This window comes from Ursus americanus, chromosome 22 (assembly GCF_024610735.1).
Source record: "Ursus americanus isolate L20-20 chromosome 22, mUrsAme1.1.p, whole genome shotgun sequence".
Taxonomy (NCBI): Eukaryota; Metazoa; Chordata; class Mammalia; order Carnivora; family Ursidae; genus Ursus; species Ursus americanus.
In genome coordinates, this window is record NC_142148.1 from 20,238,510 (window position 1) to 20,263,522 (window position 25,013).

The 25,013-nt window shown below is 47.7% G+C and overlaps 1 protein-coding gene across 4 annotated transcripts in view; it reads right to left on the minus strand.

Annotated features, from left to right (window-relative positions):
* PPP1R16B (protein phosphatase 1 regulatory subunit 16B) overlaps nt 1-25,013 on the minus strand; it is a 92,239-nt gene that overhangs the window by 40,859 nt on the left and 26,367 nt on the right. Inside the window, exon 1 of one of the 4 annotated variants that reach the window (XM_045804615.2) lies at nt 4,443-24,626. The exons of the other annotated variants lie outside the window; for them this stretch is intronic. Within the exon in view, the coding sequence (XP_045660571.1) occupies nt 4,443-4,473 (31 nt within the window). The 5' untranslated portion in view covers nt 4,474-24,626. Of the gene's footprint in view, nt 1-4,442; nt 24,627-25,013 lie in introns of those variants that run through there. 4 annotated transcript variants of the gene reach the window in all.

Sequence of the window (25,013 nt, forward strand, 5' to 3'; positions counted from 1 at the left end):
AGCCCAGCCTCCTCTATCTTTCTTCACGGCTGGCTCCTAAGGCCCTTGGAGAGACCTTCCCCAACTGGCCTCCCTAACCACCTCACAGTCCACCAGCAAGGCACCGCAGGGGATTTCGGGGACAAGGGGAGTGAACTGCCACCTATGCCTTCAAGAGTCTTATCTTCCCCTTCAACGTATTCCACGGGCCGTGACACAGTGTTTCAGGCATTCACACTGCACACCTCAAATATCTTCACGTGTAAGCTGAGAGAAAGAACCCTCCCACCAGGAGTCCATGCTGTTATTCCACTTGAATGACATTCTAATACGAGCAAAACTAACTGGGCCACTCACACCCACTAGGGTGGCTTTAATCAGAACGCAGACAAAACAAGTGCTGGCGAGGATGTGGGGAAATTGGAACCCTTGTGTATCGCTGCTGGGAACGTAAAATGGCGCGGCGGTTCTGGAAAACAGCCTGACGGTGCCCTAAAAACGAAAACAGAATTACCGTATGATCCAGCAATTCCACACCGAGGTACATGCCCCAAATCCCTGGAAACAGGAACGCAAACACCTCTACACTCGTGCGCACGGCAGCACTATTCACAATAGCCGAAAACTAGCCAAAAGGTGGGAAACCACCCAAGCGTGTAACATACCTTTGGTCACAAAAGGGAATGAAGTACCGACATGTGCTACAGCAGGGATGAACCTGGAAACGTCATGCTAAGTGAAAGAAGCCGGACTCTAAAGGTTACGTACCATTTATAAGAGAGACCAAAATAGGTAAGCCCATAGAGACAGAAAACAGATTGCTGGTTGCCAGGGGCTGGAGGGAGGGGAGAATGGGAAGGGACTGCTTCATGTGTACAGAACTGCCCTACTGGGGGTTGGAAATGTTCTGGAACTCCACGGAGGTAGTGGTCACATAACACTGTTGAACGTACTAAGTGTCAGACTTGTATCCTCGAAAACAGTTAATTTTATGTTATGTGAATTTCACCTCGAACAAACAAAACAACTAACCTGTAGTGGTTTTTGAAACACCCATCAGAACAGTATGTGCCGGGGGCGGGTAGAGGACTGGCTGGGGAGGTGCACGCGGGAACTTTCCGGAGAGATGGTGATGTTCAAGGCCAGCACCATCCAACAGAAATATAATGTGGGCCACATGTGCAGTTTTTCCAATTTTCCAGTAGCGACATCACAAAATAAATAGGTCTTAATAACAATACATTGTCATCTTAATATATTTTAATCTTAATACTGTATTTTGATCTTACCATCTTTTAATTTTTAATAATACACTTTATTTAACCCACTATATCCAAAATATTATCATCTCAACATGTCATAAATATTTTTAAATTCTGTATCCTGACTGTGGTGCTGGTCACACACATCTCCATCTGTGATTTTAAAAACTGCAGAGCTAAATACACACACACACACACACACACACACACACGCACACACACGCGCACACACACGCACACACACGCGCACACACACACACACACACGGTTGCACGGTTTGATGAGTTGTATCAATGTCAATTTCCTGCTTGTAAGATTACATAACAGTTTTTGCAAAATGTTACCATTGGGGTAAACTGATCAAAGCGTAGAAGGGATCTATTATTTTTTTATCTGCACGTGAACCTAAATTATCTCGAAATAAAAAGGCATGAGTTTTGCTCACTGGAGCAGGGCCTTGGACTCCGGACACAAAAGGGGGAGATGGTGTGGGTGTGCAGCCGCTCACACGGACTTGCCAGGCACCTATGCTTGGCTGAGCCAAACCGGCCCCGGCCCTTGCCTCGGTGGAGGTCACAGGGACGCACGGTAACAAGATAGACGGATGGAACCATGCCACGAGGACGCCTGGCAGGGGCCAGGCCGAGTCAGTGGCTCAGCACCCCCACAAGCCTGCTAAGCGCCAACGGATACAGTCGAAGAATAATGACAGCTGAGAGCTACCACGCTTTGGAACCTTCCTCTATGCTGGACACTGTGCAAAAGCAAGGCTGCATCTTGTCCTCAGTACAACCCTTTTAAGTAAGCGATGCTATTTCTAATTAGCCAAAAGAGGAACTGAGGCACAAAGAGGTTGAGCGATTTGCCCAAGACCACCCAGCAAGCAGCAGAGCGGGCGTGTTGAGCCCAGACGGTCTCGCTCCGAAGCCCTGGGTCTGACCCGTGCACGTTGGTGACGCCCAGGCTGGGTGCTGGTGGATCTTTAACCACCCCCTGGGACCAGCCCCCCTCCACCACTCCCATCAGCACCAGGTTGAATGTTTGAGCATTAATGCACTGGTGAGGTCAGAGGAACCATGACCACAGTGCCCTCTGCCCATCACTGCAGGGGATGGGCCTTAGGGTGGGCTGTCGTGTGTGTGTCCCTCTGGTCCCAGCCTTGCCCCTCCTCAAGTCTCTTTAAAAATAGCAGTTTCAAAAGAAAAACAGAGACAAAATAAAGCAGCAGTTTCTCCATCCACCGATGAACAGATAGACAAAACGCGGCCTATCCACTGGAAGGACTATCATCCAACCACAGAAAAGAGAGAAACGCTGATGCACGTGAACGTGGATGAGCCTTGAAAGGCTGGCACCAGGTGAATGAAGTCAGACATCAAAGTCACATACTGTAGGATTCCATTTACGTGCAATACCCGGAACAAGTAAATCCAGAGATTAAGAAAGCAGACTGGTGCTTCCTGGGGGCTGAGGGGAGTGGACCTGGGGAGTGACTGCTAATGGGAACGAGGTTTCCTTTTGGGATGATGACAATGTTCTGGAACTAGGTAGGGCTGATGGCCGCACAACACTGTGAATGTACTCAATGTCCCTGACTTGTACACTTTGAAACAGTTCGTTTTAGGTTGTGTGAGCTGCACTTCAAATTTTATATATATATATTTTTTAAGATTTTTTTTTATTTATTTATTTGACAGAGACAGAGACAGCCAATGAGAGAGGGACCACAAGCAGGGGGAGTGGGAGAGGAAGAAGCAGGCCCACAGAGGAGGAGCCTGACGTGGGGCTCGAACCCGGAACGCCGGGATCACGCCCTGAGCCGAAGGCAGACGCTTTAACCGCTGTGCCACCCAGGTGCCCCCGCACTTCAAATTTTAAAAAACTCCGTAGGTTCCAGACTTCAGGGCACTTTAACTGCACAGGCATGCCCGGATTCCTGACATAACCAGGGAGAGCTGTGTCTGGGTCAAGGAGGCCCATCCTCCATCCCAGGCTGCCCCCTGCATGCCCGGCTGTACCCTCTCGGTGGGAAAAGACTTTCTCTGCCTCATACCCCAGACGCCCACAGTGTGAGCGGAGTGCAAACAGATTCCTTTGGGCCAGGTTCCGAGAAGCTAACCACAACAGGGGTACCGGTGAGACAACTGCCCGCATTTGTGGGACCCTTCCTAGGTGCCAAGCGCTTCGTATGCCATCCTATTTCGTCCTCATGACAACCGTGAGATTCATGCAGCTGTTACTCCTACTTCTCAGACGAAGGAAAGAGGCCCAGGGATCAAGCTCAGTGCTGACGCTCACCGGGCAGTAAGTGGTAGAACTCACAGGCGCCTCCCTCTTCCAGCTGCACACACACAGCCAACACAGGACCCACGCCTAGGGCTTGGGAGTTCCTCTGTTCTCGGGGGCCCACAGCCTGTGTGATTACTCTCCCTCCAAAACCAGGAGCGGGGGTCAAACCTCACAAGCTTTTGAAACGCAGGTGCTGAAGGCTGCCCTCAAATTAGAGACAGGCTCTGCACAGGCAGACCAAGACCTCACAGAAGCCAGGATACGGACTGACGGCCCTCGTCCGAATCCTGCTCTGCTACTTACTGGCTGTGTGAGCTTGGGGGAAGTCCACAATCTCTCTGAGCCTGACTCCTCATCGGTGAAGTCAAGCCCACATCACAGGCACACAGGTGACGCACAGGAAGGACGTGGCACCGTGCAGGGCGCAGGCTAAGTGCCGCAGGAGAAGCCAGAGCTGGGGCAGGCGCCTAGGCAGAAGGGTGCAGGGAGGCAGAGTGTGCTGGGGGCAGCCGCTACTTCTCCTCGCCTGGGCCCCGCACACCCCAAGCCCTAGGTCACTGTATACTTGCCACGTTGGACCTGGGGTTCTCCTGGGCCTGGACAAGTGTAGGATTTGTCTCACGCCCCCAACTGGAAACTTAGGTCGTTCGGAATCCAGCCTGGCTAAGGGGACAGAGCCCAAGGGACAGAGAGCCCTGTGGGACTAGGGCTGAGGCCACTGGCAGGATTTCAGGCCAACCCAGCCCATTTACTGGTGCTTTCCCAGCCAGAAGGAGGCCACGCTAATTAAGTGGAATGTGCCAGTCTGCAAATCGATTTCTGCGGCTCCAACCCTGAGAGGGGCCCGCAGCTCCCAAAGGGGGTCAGAGACTGTTACTCCGTCAGAGTCACCCAGCTGCTCCGACTTCTTACCTGCATCTCTGCCGGTGCACCTGGGCCCCATGCACTCCCCACCCCGGTGCCTGTGTTCGGGTCACTGACCAAGGTCTTCACCTCCAACGGCCCAGTGCACTCCTCCCTGGAGAGGCGGGTCCCCCGGCTCCACGACAACGCCAGGCTCAGAGTTCCGGGGGTGGGGGCATGGCCAGGTATCACGGCTGGCTCAGGGTCAAGGCACCTGGGGCTGCCAGCCCAGCTCATGGGTAGGGCCTAGCAGAACCTGCCGTGTTCGTCAGTGAGGACAGAAGGAACCAGCCCAAAGTCCAAATGGACGGCAAAAGGGGCATCTTGGGGGTTAAAGATTACCAGCTAGAAGGCCCAGGTTGAGGGGCAGAGCTCAGACAAGGCCTTCAACAGAAGCCATGAGCCGCGGCCCAGATATATGCTGGGGATATCCTAAATGGTAATAAAAGGTCGTGTTTCTCAGGGGCTCGCTCTATGCCAGGAAGTCTGCCCGTGCAGGTGACACACATTTCCTTATTTAAATCTTGCAGCAGCCTGTCAGTGTCTCCATCTTACAGATGGTAAAACGGAGGCTCAGAGAGATGGAGTGACTTGCTCAAGGCCACAGGAGAGTCAGAGCTGGACCCCAGGCATGGCTGACTGCCAAGTCCTTGCTCTCCACCATTTGCTAATCTGCTTCTTGACTCATGGGGAAATCTCACACAGGGCCCCCGTGGTGGCCCACCAGGCTGCTAGGGCTTCACTCAGCCTTCCATTCAGAGGTGACTCAGTCACACTGGCCTATGATGAGCTCCCTGGGATCCGTGCTGCCAGAGCTGGCTGCCTGTGCCCTGTGGATACCCCAAGCGTCCGGAGGGCCTGACCAGTGGGGATGCAATGAGAGGGAGCCTTATGGATGTATCCACAGGAAACAGTGATGAGTCAGGCCCCCGGAGGACGTGGAGGGCTTTGTAAATCAAAGGAAACTGACTGAAGCTGGAACTTCCAGTGGAGAGTAACCTGAGACCCTGGGGGCAGTGGCTGCTGTCTGGCCAAGCCTCCATTTTGCTGGGAGGGTTGCAAGCTGAGGGTGGGGCTGCTCTCTGTGGACAAGTGGGGAGATGTGAAGAGGCTCTTGGTGGGGGTGAGTATGAGAGCGAGGACTGACAGAGAAGGCCGGGAGACTGGCACAGGGAACTGAGCTGGACGGCAGGGTGCTCTGACCAGGCGCTGCTGTGTTACAATCCTCTCCTCTGTCTCCCCACAAGGCTGTCAGTGCAACCTTCCCACTGAGAAAGCAAAACAGCCACAGTGCCCCCGGCACCGCTCCAGGACCACAGCCCACCCAGGTCCTGGAAGGTCCCTTGTAAAAGGTGTAGGAGGTCCTTACAGGTGGAAGAAGTCCCATGACCTCCTCTGTCCCACATACAGTCTGACCTCTGATTGCTACCGGGGGTGGGGGGACAGCTCAGTGTGGAGATGAGGGCACAAGCCAGAATGTCAATGTCTGAGTTCAGTTCCCAGGTCTGCCACTAACTCGCAGTGTGACTTTGAGCAAGTTACTTTACCTCTCTGTGTGTATGTTCCACAACTGCAGAAACCAGGTAATCACAGAACCTCTCATCAGGTTGTTAGGAGGATTCAATGGGTGAATATTTATGAAGCCCTTCACAGGTCTGGCACAGAGCAAGCGCTACTACATTGGATGCCACTTTAAGCCAGTATGGACCGTGAGTCAGGGCAAGAGTACACAAAGCAAATCTTCCCCACCCTTGCTCTGAACCTAAGCAAAGGCTGCTGACCAGGGCCACCAGCACACAGTAGGTACTCCAAAAATTGTTGGCTGCTAGGGCAGCAGCTGCTGTGTGTTCACCAAACTCTGCTTCTTTAACCTCCTGGGCGCATAGCCAGAATATCTGTCCCCAACTCCCTTGTGGGACACGTAGTCTGGGCCCTGGTCCGTGGAATGAGGGCAGGAGTGGCATAGGTAGAACCCTGTGGAACCCTCCTTTGCAATCCCCACACACTCTCCATTCCTGGCCTGAATGGACAGGACCTGGGGGTCTAGAGTCATACTGCCCGATCTGGTGGCTACAAGCCATATGTGGCCAGGGATGCTTGAAATGTGTCCAGTCCAAACTGACAGACAAACGGGTCAACACACACTGGATTTCAAAGCCTTCTATTAAAAAACCCCAGAATGTAAGGTATTTCATTAAAAGTTTTTATATTGATTGCATGTTGAAATAATATTTTGGATACACTGGGTTGAATAAAATATATTAAGTTTCTTAAAATTAATTTCACCTGTTTGTTTTCACCTTTTTGAATGTGGCTACTAGGACAGTGAAATACGTGGCTTGCATTATATTTCTTTTTTTTTTTTTTTTTTTAAAGATTTTATTTATTTATGTGACAGAGAGACAGCCAGCGAGAGAGGGAACAGAGCAGGCGAGTGAGAGAGGAAGAAGCAGGCTCCTAGCAGAGGAGCCCGATGTGGGACTCGATCCCGGAATGCCGGGATCAGCCCTGGCCAAAAGCAGACGCTTTAACGACTGCGCTACCCAGGCGCCCCTTTTTTTTTTTTTTTTTTTAAAGTGCATTATATTTCTGTTGGACGACGTGGACGTAGAGAGCAGAACCATAGATCAAGGAGCCTGGGGACAGGGTCACCGTGTGGAGGAGTCACCTAAGAGGACCTGTCGGAGTTGTACAACCATCACCACAATCCACTTGAGAACATTTCGGCACCCCGAAAAGAAACCCCATGCCCATTAGCAGTCATCCCCATTCCCTACCTGCTCCTCCGGCCCCAGGTAACCCATAAACACCCACGTCGGACGGTTATGTGTGCAAGCGATAAACTTCAAAATGTTACAGCAATTAGAGCCTTGTTATAGATTAAAGATGGCCACAAATTGTGACCAATGAACTCCTGCCATCAGGAGATGGGGTCTCCATCTCTTCTCCTTAAAACTGAGCGGGCTTGGTAATTCTTCCAGGACTCAAGATACAGGCAGCTTCGACTTCCTAGACCTTGGAACAGGTGCTTTGGGAGCCCTGAGCTACCACCTAAGACGTCTGACCGTGCCGAGGCCGCCATGTTGGACAGGCCACGTGGAGACAGAGATGCCCGGCCAGCTCCAAGATGCCCTAGCCCCCACTACGTACGTCATCCTAGCTAAGGCCCCAGCACAGATGAAATTTCCCTGCTGTGCTCTATCTGAATTCCTGACCCGTGGGAGGGATTTCATTATTTTAATGATTAATAAGATGTTATTGTTTTAATAATAAAATGGGGGTTGTTTTAACCCACTGAGTTTTGGAGTGGGATTTTTTGTTGCTTTTTTTTTAATGTGGCAATAGAGAATCAGGACCCTTCCCTGGTAATAGAGCTCCGCTCCGCATCTCTACTTCCTTACACCTTTCTGGGTCACTTCAGGGATTTGGTCAAGCTCCTTGCCCTCTGCATGGTTTTGCAGACCCCAATCATAGCCCCCTGCTCAAATCTTATGGTGCAAAAAGGGTGGCAGCTAGCAGGCCCATTTCATTTACCCAGGAGATCAGCTTGGTCTTTCCCTCTGCCTCCCTTTCTTTTCCTGTTCGCCAGAAAGCTTTCAAAGACCAGGATTCTCCTCCAAAAATGATCCATTCTGATTCTGCCAAGATCTGGGGATCCCAGAGCTCTTTCAATCAACAGTGGACTTCCCTCCAGCGTAGCCAGCCCTTGGGAATACCCTCCTAACCTTAGGGTGCCACTGTGTCCTCCTTGGAGACTCCCTACCAGCTTCTCCAGATTGCAAGGAACCCCCCCCCAACATCAAAGAAGCCGGGCCTCTGGTGTGACAGCACAAAGGGCCTACTACGGACTGAACTGTGTCCCCCTTCAAATTTATATGTTGAAACCCTAACCCCCAACGTGATGGTATTTGGAGAGGATGCCTTTAGGAGGTCATTGGGTTTGGATGAGGTCATGACGGTGGGGCCTTTGTGGTGGGATTAGTGGCCTTAATGAGAAGAGACACCAGAGGGTTTGCGTATTCTCTCTCTCTCTCTGTCACGGAAGGACACAGTGAGAAGGCGGTCATCCATAAACCAGGAGGATGATTCTCACCAGAAACCAACCGTGCTGGCTCCTTGATCTTGGACTTTCAGCCTCCAGAAACGTGGGAAATACATTTTTATTGTTTAAGCCACCTGGTCTGTGGCATTTTGCTCTGACAGCCCGAGCTGACTAAGACAGAGCCCTCGTGCCTGGCTGAGGTCTCCCAGCCATGGCCACCCAGGAAAGACTTGGGGGATTTTGGCTCCCACTGGCTCTGCCCTGGGAGACACCTTGGTCAAGGCAATAATCGGTCGCTGAGTGCCGTGAGTCAGAAGCTGTTTATTAGCCAGAGCATACCAAGACCAGAATACACTTGCCAAAAATGGAGTTTTAAGAAATCTACAGGGCTGTGTGGGCTTTATGAATATATTTTCAGCTGCAGAGACAAAGATGGTGTATTTGACATGTCCTCAAACCTACTTACCGATCTATCTGTGTAAAATCCAACCCCCTCCATTAATTAGAGCTTAATCTTAAGCTTCTTTTAACGAAAAACAGTTTTACCAACCAAGAGCCTCTGGAGTGAATGGCTTATCTTGAAATCAGCGGCTTATTCAATAAGGCACCACGTCACCTATGACAACGAGATTGCACTGTTTTCATGAAATAAAGAGAACAGTCAGGCTCTTCAGGACCCAAATGTAAATCTTTTTTGAATTAAAACAATTTTCTGAAGCCTCAAGTTATTCCCATATAATGTTTGGCGAGCACCTAGTGTCAGAAAATGTTTTTGAAAATGTCAGCGGGACATGCCCCTTGACATGGCATCTGTCCCCAGACACGCTGGAAAGGACAGAAGAGAGAAGGACAAACTTCCCAAGCCCAGGAGCTTTTCTATTCCTATGGCTCAGCCTATGCAGATGATGGAAATTCACCACGGACTATAAATGTCTAAGTGCAAATGAGGTCTGATTGCCAGTGGTGGGTACACCCTGGGGAAGATGGGCTCTGAATTGTGACTTTATCTAACAGACCTCGTTGGGAATGGCTCTGGAACACAGCTAACAGGTGGCTGCACCTGCCCGCAGGTGGGGGCCACGGGCACTTGGCTTGTTTCTTTCTCAGGCTCTTTGCTCACAAAGGATACTCTATCTGAGCCCTCACTTCCGGCTCAGACCTTGCTAAGTGCTCCTAAAGGATGAATGGGGGAGGATTGGGCTTTTGAAGAGCGAAAAATGCTCCATATGGGTGTAATCCAAGACTGTGCCAAAAGGCTTAGAGTACAGACAGTGCCCGCTCTGCTTCTCACCTGGACAAGGGACTAGATCTTTTTAAGCCTCCGTTCATCCACTTGTAAAGTGGGGCTCTTGATAGTACTTTTTTATGGAGTTGTCAAGAGGCTGAAATGGGACAATGCTGGAGAGACTGACAACACAGTGCCTGGCCTGTAAGGTCCAATGAAAACTGGCAGACAGAATGATGAAGGTGATGATGGGCCAGTGGGGGTTCAGATGTGGGCTCTGCTGGGACATCTGGCAGGCAACCTCACCCATCCTTTGAGGGGCTGAGAGAAGAGAGAGACCCTCCCTGAAGGGAAGAAACTCACACAGCCACACTGCATCCACCCACCACTGCCACAACACCAGCCTTAATCCTGGAGAGCTTCACCCCACTAGCTTGCAGCAGCCTAGATTCAAGCTCATGGATACACACTTAGAGTTTCTTTTTCACCGACAAGACCTAAGAAAGTGGCAAAATGGAGGCGCTTGAAGCAGGGCAGAATGACCCCTACTCCAGGTCTGGGACTCTTCTACTGTCCCACTGCAATAAGTCCAACCTTGTGCCTTACCTTCTTTATCCCGTTACTTTTCTATTCTCCAACTAGTCTTTCATTGCCCAGCTACTCCCTCTCTCCAACTAGTCCCTCCTTGCCCAGCTACTCCCCCTCTCCAGCTACTTACCCATTACCTTAGCTGTTCCTTCACTATCCAACTCTGTGCCACCCGCTCAGATGATCACTCATCGCCCAGCTACTCTGCCACTCCCCAGCTTCTCTTCCATCTTTGTATTATCTAGAGTTCACCCAGTTTGGAACAATCGAGGGAATCTTGGCGTTAGTCAGGACAAACCTGTCCTGGTCTATATATACATATCTCTGCAGGAAATTATGTCTTTCTGGACCAAGTAGCTGATGTTTAGAGATGGAATGCTTCCTGCTTATTATCTTTGAGGCCTTTGGTCTGGGCTACTGGGAGTAGAAAGGCAAAGCCCACACAGTACGGGGCATGGAACACTGGCAGGCAGAGCCAGGATTCCCAGCCACAAGGGAGGAAGGACCCTGGTGGCTTGGGCAGCATGGCTGTGGAGTGGCTCTCCTGGTTCCAGATGTGATGCTAAGACTAGAGGCTCCTCCCCCTCACCAGGGCCCTGCCCATAGCATCCCTGCAGTTTGGGATGCTCTCTTCTAAAAGCCAGGAGAGCTTCATTATGGATCTGATTAAATCATAAGGAATCTCATCCCAGGCTTGCCAGAAAACAAGTTATTTTCAGCATCCGTGGGCAGCAAATGAAGAAGAAAGTCATGAGCCGGAAGGAATGACTGTGTAGAAACCTTGCCCATTCAGAGGAAGGTTGGCCACCATGTCTCTTTGACAAAATGTTAGGTGCCAAGGAACTTAGGAGAAGTTTTGTGAAATAATCTAGGGTATTTCTTTTTAATGACAAGGGAATGGTTCATATTAACTCCAAAAGGTTAGAGAAAGCCATTTATAGAAGCTAATTAGGGTCCTTCCAAAAGAGCTTTTGTAATTATAGATGGGTTTTGAACATTCAAATGGCTTAAGCCAAACAAAACATGTATTTATGGCTGCCTTAAGAGATGACACATGGAAACCAGGAGATCCCAGGCACCTCGAGTCCTACAGTCTCAGTAAATAGTCTGACAGAAGTTCTTAAGGGGGGCAGGCCGTTTCACTTTAGGGAGTCTGAAAGGGCTCTCTAATAGAAGAAGGCTTTAAGTGTTACATCATGTGGGGTGGCCAAAACCTTTCATTTCCCACTTACTTACAATGAAAATTGTTGTAAAATGTTTTCATTTTCATACTAAAGTGTAAATGACTACAATCAGGATATTCTTATATGAACGACTAATAAATAGTCTGGCACTGAGCAAATGGAGATAGAGGAAATAGGGTAGTTATGGTAGTGGGGGTGAGTGGAAGAAGGATAAGAAAGAAAACAGAAGAGATGTTAACCTTGCCACTAGCCCATCATAACCGAGGCTATAACTGCTGGCCAGACTTCATCTCTATGAATCTTCACTCCTCCTATCCCCATAGTCACCATTCTCTCCACTTTACAGATGAGAAATCTAAGCATAAAGACATTAGGTCATTCACCCAAGGCCACAAAATGAAGATGAAAACTTAGTTTTGTCTGACTCCATGCTAACTCTCAAGGTCTATCACCTCTCTGCAAAGCTTCCCAACCTTTCCACCCAGGGCCCCCTTTGATTCGCTTTTCCCTATGCCATCCATGTTTTGAAAGATTTTATCTATTGAACACACTGCGTTTGTGAACTAATAATTCGTTCCATCTGGCTGATGATTATTTTTCTGTTCCTGCTTCTGTTTCAACATTGATCCAGACTTTAACCCCAATTACTGAGGGTTCAACATAATATTATGAAATCACATAAATCACTGTCATGGCTATGCAGCTAATAAGCAATAAAATTAAATAAGCATAAGAGCCATTCCCTGGTGCTGAATGCTGACTGCCACATGGTTTTGGAGTCAATGCAAATCACATACTTGGCACACTCAACCCAGGGTCCGGGGTCCCACAGGGTTTGGCCCACCTGGTACAATCCCAGACATGCAGGTGTATCGACAGCCAATCACAGCATGTGATCAAAACAATATGCCCAGGGTTATCGCATGGGGTTGCTAGAATTCCGGTCTAGAGCAAAGCAAAGTCTAGAGTGTGTGGTAGATTGTTAACCGTAAGAGCCCCACTGACTCAGGCCTTTCCGTACCCATGCTCATGGATACGGAACGGCATGTATAGGCTACTCTGCATTGATCCTGAGCGTGGCCATGTGACTTACTTTGGCCAATGAGACATCAGCAAACATGATGCAGGCAAAGGACCAGATACGTGCCTGGGCGCTGGAGCTTGCCTTCTTGGAACCCTAAGCCCACCAGGCTGGAGGAAGCCCAGCACAAAAGACCATATGAAGGGAGAATCCCAACCATCCCAGCTGAGCCCAGACACTGGCTGACCCAGCAAATAACCACAACCCCACACTGAGCCCAGGTAAGCCCGGCAGAAGTGCCCAGCCAATCCAAGGAAACACTAAGAAGTAAGCAGTTTTGAGCCACTAAGGGTTTCAGGGTGGTTTGTTACACCACGATCGGCAGCCAATCCAGCACAGTTCTTGAGGATGACTCACCTGGAGAATCGCCACTACTACCTTTGGGGGGCCCAGGGAATTGGGGATCCTTGTGCCAAAAAGCCTGTGTCCTCGGGTTTCTCTTGAAGGACTGGGAACGCTGACTCCTCCATCAAGATTTGGGCTTCGTTTAGCTTTTCATGTGTAAAGGACGAAGGTACCACTTGCCTCTCCCCAACTTAGCAGACTTTGTATCTCTTCTCTTAGTTTCCACCTCTGTTCTGGACACAACTGTCTCCACCAACTGGCAGACAGAGGACAGGGCGGTGGGGTCAGCTCTGTTTGTTGGCACAAACACGGGATGGGTGGATGTACTAGAAAATTTAATACTTTGAGCAGATTCTGGAACATTCTTCTATTTGCTAAACCCCAGCCTTCCTCCACAGGGTTATTTAATGACTTTGGCCTTGGTGATTGTTTTAGAAGGGCTTAGGATTTGTTCATTGAAAGAGCTCCTCTGACGGAAATACTGACCCATCTTCTCACTCCATTATAAAGGAAACAGTGGTTCCTAGAAGCCAAGCAAGAATAAGTCATGCCCCAAATATCTCAACTATCTCCCCAGCAGGGTCACTAGACTGAGAAATGTGGAAGACAGGGACTATCTGGACTCCAGTGAGCATTTGACAAGCCTCTCATATATCTCCTTACGTGGGGAAGGGAAATGCTGGCTGGGTGTCATGGTGTTTTGAGTTTGAAAAGTTTCCAGGAGAGTTCCAGTTGGCTGAGTCCCCCAGGATGGCAGCCCATTGGTGACTGACCATGGTTTACCATGATTGACCCTGGTTGATCTACCACAAATGGCTTCTTCGCCCCAGAGTAGTTCCATACAATCTGAGCACAGGACGCTGCTGATAAAACCACAGCACAGTTTCACCTGAGAAAAGGAAGTGTCTTGCACGCCAGAAATTCACTTAAGCATGGTTGACTCATTCTGCGCTGGTAGGCAGACCTGGCTTGGAAGCCAGGTTGTAATCGGGGGATTGCAAGGAGGTACAAAATCATCACATTTAATGGCATTACTGTCAAGATGGGCTGAAGTCTCCTTTTCCATAATCACAATCCCCTTAGCAAGGGGATGGTCATCTTCAAAGCTGTTGGTTACATTGTCCTCTCCCCTGTACAGTATTTACACGGCCTCGCTCGTCAATGATCTCCTAGCCTCCTTTTTCTAGGCATCTGTTCTTGACAAGACTCTCTTTATGACATTATCCACCCTTCAGGATATTAACACTGCGCTGTCTTCAAACTGACTTTGCTAGACTGTGAGCTCCATTACGGCCTGAGCCAGTCTTCTGTTCATGACTGAGCCACTGATGCTGGTCTGAAGATGTCCCAGACTGCGTTCCATGAACATCTGTGCATGAAATTCTACTCTGATCGCTTACATGCTTTGTTATAATTTAATCCTCAGAGAGAAAACTTCTTCCAGGTTTATGTAGGACAGGAAGGCTCTTTTTTTTTTTATAGGAAACTCTTGCTATTTGTCCCCACATACCAACTACAAAAACAGTATAGTTAAATTCATTTCAGTTGAACAACTATCCCTAATGGGTAATGATTGACTGGATACATTCATATGGAGGAGGTCTCTGGGGTTGTGCCCTAGGCTCAGTCTGTGGCCAACGCCTGTTTAACATTTTTATCAGGGATTTGGGTAGGGTCCAGGACTATGGTGTCTGATACAGTGCCTCTAGCCTAGCCACAGGTGATTGCTCAAATGATTTTAAATTAAAGAAAATCAAAACTTCAGTTCCTTAGACTCCTGGTCACATTTTACGTGCTCAAGAGCCACGTGTGACTAGCGGCTCCCATAACGGACAGTGCATTTCCATCATCAGAAAAAGTTCTATTGAACAGCTCTGCAGTAGAAGGCAAACGCCAACTGCATTTGTGAACAGCGTGGAAGAGAAGCTGCTGGTGAATATTTCATCTCAGATGCACGTACTTCATTATGGCCTGCCCATCATCCATTTTCCCTCCTCCTGGTAACCGTATCCCAATTTCCCTTGGGGTGGGTACAATATATATTCAAGTGTCAGCCCACGTGTTTTGGGAGGAGCTGACTTCAGGGGTGGGCATCTGCCTCAGATCAGACCAATCATAGCATTGCACCCCTGCTCTAGCCCCTGTGATTGGCTCAGACGCAGGCATCTTAGCCAATGAGATTCAATTCTGGGACTTGCTGAACCTGGGAGACTGTTGGAAAGAGAAATTATTCCTAATTAAGTCACTGAAAGTGTAGAATATACACTTCGAGCTGCTAACAGTGACCTACTCAGAGACACTTTTGGTAGCCCCCTGGATTCACATGGGCTTAAGTTAGTTTCAGTTGGATTTCCTGTCATGGGTAACACAGATATCTTAACATACCATTCAAAGTCCAAATTATTTGAGCAGGTGGGTAATGAGCTCAAAATTCAACAAGATCAATTTAGTGTCTTGCCTGTGTGTCCAGGATGGCTTCTGGGGTGCCGGTGATGTTCTGTTTCTCAATCTGAGTGAGTACTGGTTACGGAGGCAATGTGCAACATGTGAAAGTGGAACCCGTTTTGCCCTTTTCTGTATGAAGAACATACTTCAACAGATAGCTTTTTAAAAAATCACTTGCATAAGAACAGGATGGGGAAGATGTAAGTTCACTAATGGGACACCCACCACGGGGTTTCAGTTTCTTATAAACTCCAGATGAGTCAAGAGTGGTGGCCCAAAAAGCCAATGGAAATTTGGGCCATACTAACAGACAAACTCAAACAGAATGAGGAAACTGACATTCACCCTGGGGGAGCCAGATCAGGCGCTGGGAAAGCTATAGACAAGGACAGCATGCTCGCGAATCTCCAAGTCACAGCTTATAAAAGTCAGCAAAAGGCACAGGAGTTGTGGGCCTAAGAGAGAAGAGGTGGGAAGACAGGTTATGGGCATGCCAGTCTCACCGAAACACCGGAATGAACAGACAACCTTATCATCTGCAAATAATGTCACTTTCTACACGAAAGCCGCGAAAGAACCTACTGAAAAAAATGAGACAGCAAAATGGCTTTCTACAAAATCAATATATAAAAACTTAAAGCCTTCTTTTCAAGAAACAAACAGGACTTACATAGTAAAACACAAAACAAAACAAAACAAACCCACAACAACAACACAAACCCTATAGCTTTCCCAAAAGACATCAAGGAATAGTTGCTCAGTAGAGACGTGTGCCATTTGCCTGCTTAGAAAAACTCAAGACAATAGTATCTGTTTGGCCTAAATTAATTTTTTAAATTGGGGTGAAATATACAGAAGATACAATTTATCATATTAACCACTCTCTACTGTACAGTGGCATTAATTACATTCCCATTGTTGCGCGACCATCACCAGCATCCATCTCCAACTTTTTTCATCTTTCCAAACGGAAGCTCTATACCCATTAGACAATAACATTCCTTTCTCCCCTCTCCTATCCCTGGCTAAATTTTGGAAGGTGGTTTTTGTTTTTTCAATTTTTTTATGGTGGTAAAATATGCATAAAATTGACCATCAGAATCATTTTTAAGAGTACAGTTCAGTGGTATTAAAGTATTATTATATGTAATACATATCTATATATTATAATAATATTATGAAGAGTATATTCATAATGCTGTGTGCTGTGCGACCATCATTGCCATCCATTTCCAGAGTTCTTTTCATCTCGTAAAACCAAAACTCTATACCCATTTATAATATTAATCAATTTTGGAGGAATCTATTTTTGAGCTATTTTGAGGGAAAACTTGACCGAAGGTTCTTAAATATTACGTGAACAGCTGAAAATAACCAAGAACATTTTGCCAAAGAAGAGCAATTTGAGGAAGGACTCGTTCTATCGTACACTAAGCCACATTAGAAAGCTGGGATCAAAACAGTGTGTAATTGGCATAGAAACAGCTCGTTGGAACACAATAAACAGCTTGGAAAGTTACCCTTCTTCACAGATGAGGCTCGGGAGGACGAGCGTGGCATCGCAAACTCACGGGGAAGGGAGGGAAGCTGGACAACTGGAAACACTCAGGAAACAAAATGGAGATTGGCAGATTTTCACTGACGACTTTACGCTAAAATGAATTCCAGAAGAATTACGTGTTTAATTTATTTACATAAGGCCACAAAAATCTAGAAGAGCATGTAGGTTAATATACACCACTGGATGAGGAAATGCTTTTAGAGCAAGAGTGAGCGAACTTTTTCTGTAAAGGGTGAGAGTGAATATTTTCGTCTTTACAGGTCATATGGTCTCTGTTGCAACTACCTAACCCTGTCGCGGTAGTGGGAAGGCAGCCATAGACAATATGTAAATGGTTAGGTGTGGCTGTGTTCCAATAAAACTTTATTTACAAAAACAGATGGTGGCAAGATTTGGCCTTCAAGCCATAGTTTTAGGGCCCCTGTTTTAGAGGGATAAAAGCAAAGAACAAAATAATGGGGGGGGGCAAATATCATTAGATTTAACTATGGAAAAATGATCTGTGAACAAAGTGGTAAAGCAAACACACACACACACATACACACACACACACACACAGTCTGCAGAGAGCATGTGCACCAGACATGACAACCCACATCCTCCCCTCCATTTTCATGCTCTCGGTCTCCCCTCCTCCTTTCTCTCCTCTGTCACATACAAACCTTACCCGTAATCATTGAAATCAATAAGAAAAAGAAACTAGTAGAAAAAATGGACCAAAAAAAAAAAAAAAAGGACAACTCAGAGAAATAAAGAAACAAATGTCCAGTAAGATTAAGATCAGGTATTCAACCTTAAACTTCTCCGTTATTTGTGAATTAAGACAACAGGACTATCTTCCATGTATTGAATCTCTCAGAACTTTACGCTTTCGGTGTCATTGAGCAGTGTCGATGAGCAAGGCAGAGGTGAGGCCGGCCTGGCACACAGGCTGCAGGGGGGAAAGGAGTATAAACTGACCAAATAAGCATTTCTACCAAAGCCTTGCGGATGTTTATATCTCAAATCTATGCGCCTCGAGGAATCTACCCAAAGTAAATAATCAAAGCTGTGACCAAATATGTTAATACAGTGATAATCACCAGGGCATAATTTATAGTAGCAAAAATTGGAAACAACCTGCAATCCAATCATAGGGGAGTGGTTACGTAAATGGCGGTACATTCAGACAGGGGACTAGGAAGTCGTCATTAACAATCTCTTTTGCAAAGACTATAGTAAGACAATTGAAAACTGTCCACCTCTAAGCCACATGCGGCTCGGCAGACAGACCTTTCTTCTAAACCTGGCTCCTTGCCTAGGCTTCTGAGATGCCACCCTACCCTAGCTGTCTTTCTTCCACCCTGCCAGATAATTATCGGTCTCCTTTGTTCTCTTCTTCTTGGCTCAACATGGAGCTACGGAGGCATCCCAGGGTTTTCTCTGGGTTTGCATTCTTTGCCCATCTACCTTGCTATTACTAGAAGAAAGGAGCCGTTAAGGTTCTTCCACGTCTTAAGTGAAGCGTTATCTCATTGTGGCTTTGATCTGCATTTCCCTAATGATTAGTGATGTTGAGCATCTTTTCACATACCTGTTGGCCATCTGTATGTCTTCTTTGGGAAAATGTCTATTCAGGTCCTCTGCCTATTTTTAATGGGATTATCCTTTTTTTGCTGTTGAGTTGTATGAGTTCCTTACATCTTTTGGATATTAACCCCCTATCTGATATATAGTTTGTGAATACTTTCTCCCACTCTGTAGTTTGCTGCTTCTTTTGCTGACTCCTCCTTTTGCTGGGCAGAAGCTTTTGGGTCCCACCTGTTAATTTTTTCCTTTTATTGCTGCTTGTGCTTTTGGTGTAATATCCCCTCCCCCCCCCCAAAAAAAAGTGAGCTAATATTTTCTAACAGATAATACATTAAAAAAAAAAAAGAAAGAAAGAAAGTAGGCATGGGTAAAAGAACCGTCCAAAATGCACGATCACCAATGGATTTTAATGTAACAAAGTAAGAAAAGCTAAAAATCAATACGGTTTCAGATTCCACATTAAGACTAACCTTCAAGAAGCTACCACCTGTTGAATTTGGTTGCAATAGCAAAGAATATCCATAATGATCCGAAAAGCCAATCAAAATATTCCTCTCTTTTCCAATGACATATCTGTGTGAGGTAAGATTTTCTTCATTCACTTTAACCAAAATAACATAACACAACATATTGAACGCAGAAGCTGATAAGAGAATCCAGCTATCTTCTTTTAAGCCAGACCTTATAAAGATTTGCAAAAGCATAAAACAAGGCTACTCTATATTCTTTTTGTCTTGAAAAATATTAGTATTTCTCATAAAATATTTATGTTCACATGTGCGTTAGTTCTAGAACATGCCCGCACAGTCTCCCTGCTTCAGGGGCGGAGCCTAATTCCTCTGCCCTTGAGTGTGAGCTGGACTTCGTGAATCAGTTCTAAGGAACAGAATGTGGCAGAAGTGATCATATGTGACTTAAAAGTCTAGACCATAAAAAGCAGTGTGGTTTCCTCCTTACTCGATCTCTTGGACCACTCACTCCGAAGAAAGCCTGCCGCCATGTTCGGAAGGCACTCAAACGGCCCTACGAAGAGGCTCATATGGCAAGACTCTGGGGCCTGCTGCCAAGAGCCGCAGGCGTGTGCCATCCTGGGGACAGATTCTCCAGCCCCGACAAATCATGAGGTGATTGCAACCTCATGAGAGATTCTGAGCTAGAACCACCCAGGTCACGTTGCCCCTGGATTCCTGATTCACAGAAACTGGGTGAGACAGTAAATGTTTGTTGTTTTAAGCTGCTGAATTTTGAGCTCCTCTACGACACGGCAATAGATAACTAGTACAACAGATAATGGCTTTATTTTTATGTTTTAATGAGTACACATTTATTTTAATTCCTCAGCCTCAATTTCTAATATGACAAATATCAATAAAGAACCCAATGAAACAAAAGCTCTTAGGAGTTCTCAGTTTTTAACCATATAAAGGGGTCCTGAGACCAAAAAGGACAAGGACTAATGCCCTACGCTCTTTGGAAACTCCCCCTTTATTAAACTTTTCTGAAATCACCCCATGTGAGGGCACCATTTCTTTCCTACCAGGACCCTGAATAACAGAACAATACCAAAACACTGTCAGTAGTTGCTGCTGCTCAAGTTGGGTGTATCTGTGATTTTATTGTCTTAATGGTTTTTTTCCCTGTACTTTAACAATTTTCTACACCAAGGATGAATGATTTTTATAACTAAGAGAAAAGAAGCTTCCCTTTTCAAAATCGTCAGAAGTGAAAGTCAGACCTACGTTTCCTCTGGATGAGTCGACGGTTTAAGCACGGCACGCAGAGCCCAGGTACATCAGTGCACCTGCGGGCCGGGGCGCCGTCTGCGGGGCGCGTGGTGGGGGAGGGTCCAGTAGCCACCGCCCCCACCCCCACAGCCTCAGCCAGAATAGCTCTTTCACCCTCTTTACATATTGAGCTTCTGCATAATTTCACATAAAGAAAAGTTTCCACTGCTTTAAAAAAAAAAAAAAGTTTGAAAAACTTCACCGTGAGAATAACAGTTGAAGAGTTAAAATTAGGCCATGAAGAATCACTCAAACTTTTTTGGGACTGTGAACAGAGTTCCCATAAAGAAAACCCTGCACATTCTGAGAGAAGAACAGAAACCCTGACAACTTAACAAATGTTGGGTGGTTTCAGTGTGGCTTGCTCATGCGGCTGGGGAAAGAGGTTACAGCTTGGGATGAAGAGCTTATGAGGGGCCCCCCAGCGCCCAGGGCCCGAGAGGCTGGCAGGAGCAGCAAGGCCTTCAAGCCCCAAGAGACACAGATCAGAACCACAAGGGAGTGGCTCTCTCATTTCCTAGGGAAAAGCCAAAGCAGGAGATGCCAGGTCTGCCTGGCAATTAAAAGCACAGGCTTTGGAGACATCAGATGTGGGTTTGAGCCCCTGGTCTGACAGCAAAAACCTGTGAGATCTTTGGCAGGTGCCATAGCCTCTCGGAGCTTCGATGTCCTCATCTGTCAATTGAGGTTTGAGAATGCAAAAGGGGGCCGCCATTTTGGAAAACAGGTTAGCATTATCCTAAATGTTAAACCCAAATTTGCCATATGACCCAGCAATTCCAGTCCTAGGTAACCACCCAAGAGAAATAAAAACAGACGTGCAAACAAAGACTTACCACAAATGGAAGCAATTCACAAATGTGAATGGAAAGACAAAATGCAGCATAGCCATACAATGGAATACTACAGGGCCATAAAAGAAGTGAAATCCTGCACATGCCACAACCTGAACGCACCTTGGAAACATTACTCTAAATGAAAGAAGCCAATGGCAAAAGATCACATATTGGATGAGTCCAGGTAAGTGGAACGTTCCAGAAAAGGCAAGGGTATAGAGGCAGAAAACAGATTAGTGGTTGCCTAGGGCTAGGGGCAGGGGTGGGAATCAGGAGTGACTACAAATGGGCACAGTTTCTCTTGGGGGGGGGGTGATGGAACATTCAAAAATTGGGTTGTGCTGATGGGTGCACAGCTCTGTAAATTTACTGAAAATCACTGAATCGCACACTTAAAATGGATGAATTTTGTGACATGTCAATTAAACCTATTTTGATACAGCTGTTTTTTAAAAATGGGATTTGACTCTCTACCTCAGAGGGGCGTCATGAGGATTCACTGAGATAATTTCTGATACAAAGGAAGCACTCAGTAAGTAGCAGTAACAGTGATAAACAGTGTATACAGTAGTATAGATTACATAGTAATCCATAGGAGTAGAGGTTACATAAGCGCAGACCACAGGTAATTCAGAACAGCTACAACTGACAGCCCCCAAGTCTACCCCTGAGCATCAACTTAGCAACGCTTCAACATATAAACTCGTTTTGGCCCCACGACAACTTGCTGAGGCAGCTGTATTATAGCATCCTCATTTTCACAGATGGGGAAACTGAGGCCCCGAGAAGTTGAGTAACTTTGCTGACATTGCACAGCTAGTGCGTGGCAGAGCTGGGATTTGAACCCTGGAGAACGGGCTCTAGCGTCCCTGCTCCTCGCCACGACAGTGCACTGCCCCTCGGTAAACATCGGCTGCGTACTGCCCTACAGCTCTAACTAGTGGTGCAGAAAAGGCTCACAGAATGCTCCCCAAGAAGGTCACTCAAGACCCAACTGCTAGGGTCATAGGAATCCGGGGAAAGAGTGTTCCAGACAGAGGGAACTATATATGCAAAGGTGGGGCGGTAAGAGAACTCAGGGCACATGGGAGGAAGCTGGAGTTGGAGATGGCTGGAGCACGGGGTGATGCCGGGCAGGGGCATGAGAGGGTGGGTTCAGGCAGGTCCAAGGCCAAGGAGGGTCTCTGGTGCCCGGATGTTAGCCTGAAGACAATGCAGTGAGGTCCTCTCCAGCACTGCCCTTCTCTGGGTCGACTCACATTGCCCTGGCAGGTGGAGGAGGCTGACTCAGCCCCTGCTGTGAGCTCAAGGGAGCGGGGGAGCTGCCACCCCCATTCCCAACCCGCTGCGAGCTAACGCCCCTGCAGCCTCCCCAACACTGGCTCCGCCAGCACACAGAAACCATCCCCGCCAGCTGGGAGCAGCGGGCTCTGTCATGCTGCCAGGGAGCCGAGCATAGCCCGGCCAGATTGCCTGCTGACTGATGGAAGCTTCACACCCCAGCCCAAGCCCAGCCACCTGTGGACTCCAGGGGGACCCCTCACCCCACCCACAGCCCGCCACAGCGCACAGTGCTCCGGCCCTCCACCCCCACTGGGCTGCCCCCAGGCCAGGGACCAGCCGAAGGACCAGCACTTTTCTCATTCAAATTTAATACACATACCCTTACATCCAACACTTCCATTTTCCCACATCTGTCCTCGATCAACAGTTACCTGTGTTCACAAAATATTCACTTGGGCAAAAGCAAAACTACTGAAAAATCCTGCATGCCCAGCACTAAGGAACAAGTTCAAAACTTCCGCTGAATCCATGCTACGGAATGCTACAAAGCAGTTAAAAAGAATCATACAGCTCTATTATTCCACGGTACTGGCATGAAAACACCTGCAAGGTATCTTGGTGGAGGAAAAAAAAAAAAAAAAGAAAAAGAAAACTGCAGAATAATGTATCCAACATGTCATCACTTATGTAAAAACAAAACAAACACCAAAAACCCCAACTAGACTCTGTTTCTCCAAGTGGACAAATACACAGGCAAATAAGAAAAATGCCTGGAAGGAAACACATCAGATTAACAGAGAGAAAGAAGAGGTGGAGGGAGGGACTTTCTACTCTGTCTGCTTCTGTGTTGATTTTTACAAGAAGAACGTGTTTGTGCATATTTGGGCTCTTAAAAACTAAGTGTTAAAACGGTCATCACCCTGGTGCAGCATTCAGGGTCACTTGTCAGAGAGCTGTCACATTGAGGGTCTTGTCTCATTCTTGCCACACCCCCTTGAGGACAAGGTTCAAAACTCCATTTTACAGATTAAGAAGCTGGACGCAGGGCAGTGCAACGAGCCGCTCGAGGTCACACGCAAGGCCGAGGGGGCGTGCGGTCCTGGACCCGTGCCGGGTGCTCCTTCTCACCAGTGCGTGTGGGAGGCCGGCAGGGTGTGGGGCCCACGCCGGGGCTGGGGAGGCGCCGATGTTCTGCAGCAGCTGTCAGCCAGCTCACAGAGTCCCTTCGGGAGGGGAACAGGGCTTTGTCAGGGAAGGAGGGAGGAAAAGATGAGTGGCAAAGAAGAGCTGATGAACTGCCGCCCACGACACAAATTAGACATCATTGATGTGCCGCCCACTGAGCGGGATGGGTCTGCCACGTCACCCAGCACCTCACGTGGGAAGCAGCCTCGCAGGGCCGGTCCCCCGAGCCCCACATTTCATGCCTCTCTCCCGGGGGCTGCTCACCCCAGGCTCTCCACTGCGCTCTTTCCAGCTGAGTAGTTCTGGGAATGCTTCTGCTCTGTTCCCAGAGCCCTCTGTGACCAGGGCGGAAGGGGAGTTATGCTTCTCAGAGGGTGCTAGGACCCGAGGGGCAATGTGCGTGAGACCCCACCCTCTCGTGCAGTAAGTGCCACTCCTCTCTCGATGACTGCCTCAGCACCGCATGTCTGGGGAATGTGCAGAGGCAGGAGGCCAGAGGGACCCAGGAAACACGGCTAGCTAGGCCTTTCCGGGGACAGCCGGGAAGGACTCCTCTACAGGGAGGGGACTGGAGGCTGTTGAGGGGAACACAGGACACACACAAACCTCAGCTGCACAATGACCCCTCAGAGCATCCTCAGAGAAGAGAGCTTTGGTCAAACCATGGATCCTCTAATCATTCATATGGTGGGAAACAAACCTTCAAGGCCACGAGGCCAGTGACAAGAGCTTGGATCCTGTGGTTCTGGTCCCAGCTCTGCCACCTTGGTCAAGGTTCTGAACCTCTCTGAGTCTCAGTTTCCCCATCTGTAGAATGGGTGTTTATTATACCTGCCTCTGGGGTGTCATGCTATCTGGGTCAGGGGACGTATAATAACATAATTAAGTAACATGTAACAAGTACAGGGTATCCATAATATCTGGAAACATTATATGAGTGTGTATTTGCGTTCGTGTTTACTTATTAATTCGCTGTATAGAGCGAAAATGTCCTAGACAACGTTGTGTATATTCTTGTTCCCAGACTTTATGGACACTCTACATATAAACAATTATATTTATATATATATATATGATACAAATGTGATATTATACAAATATGTATATAAACATACATTTGTTCTGTAAATACAATGAAATAAAATATAAGAATCACATAATGAAACATACTAATAACCACTCACAGAGTCCGGGGGACCTCGCCTATCCAATAACTTAGCGGTATTAGCTAATTTAATGCTCACAGTAAGCCCTTGAGACGGATACTAGTATTTATCCCCATTTTACGGGGGTGGAAACCAAGGTCCGGGGAGCCCAAATGACTTGCCAACTCGCCAGTCACACCGGGAACAACCAACAAAACCAGCCTCAGAAGCGAGGGCAGTCGAAGTGCAGGTCTGTGCCATTAACCGCGGCCCTACAGCACCCAGGCCGCCGCCGAAGCCCAGTAA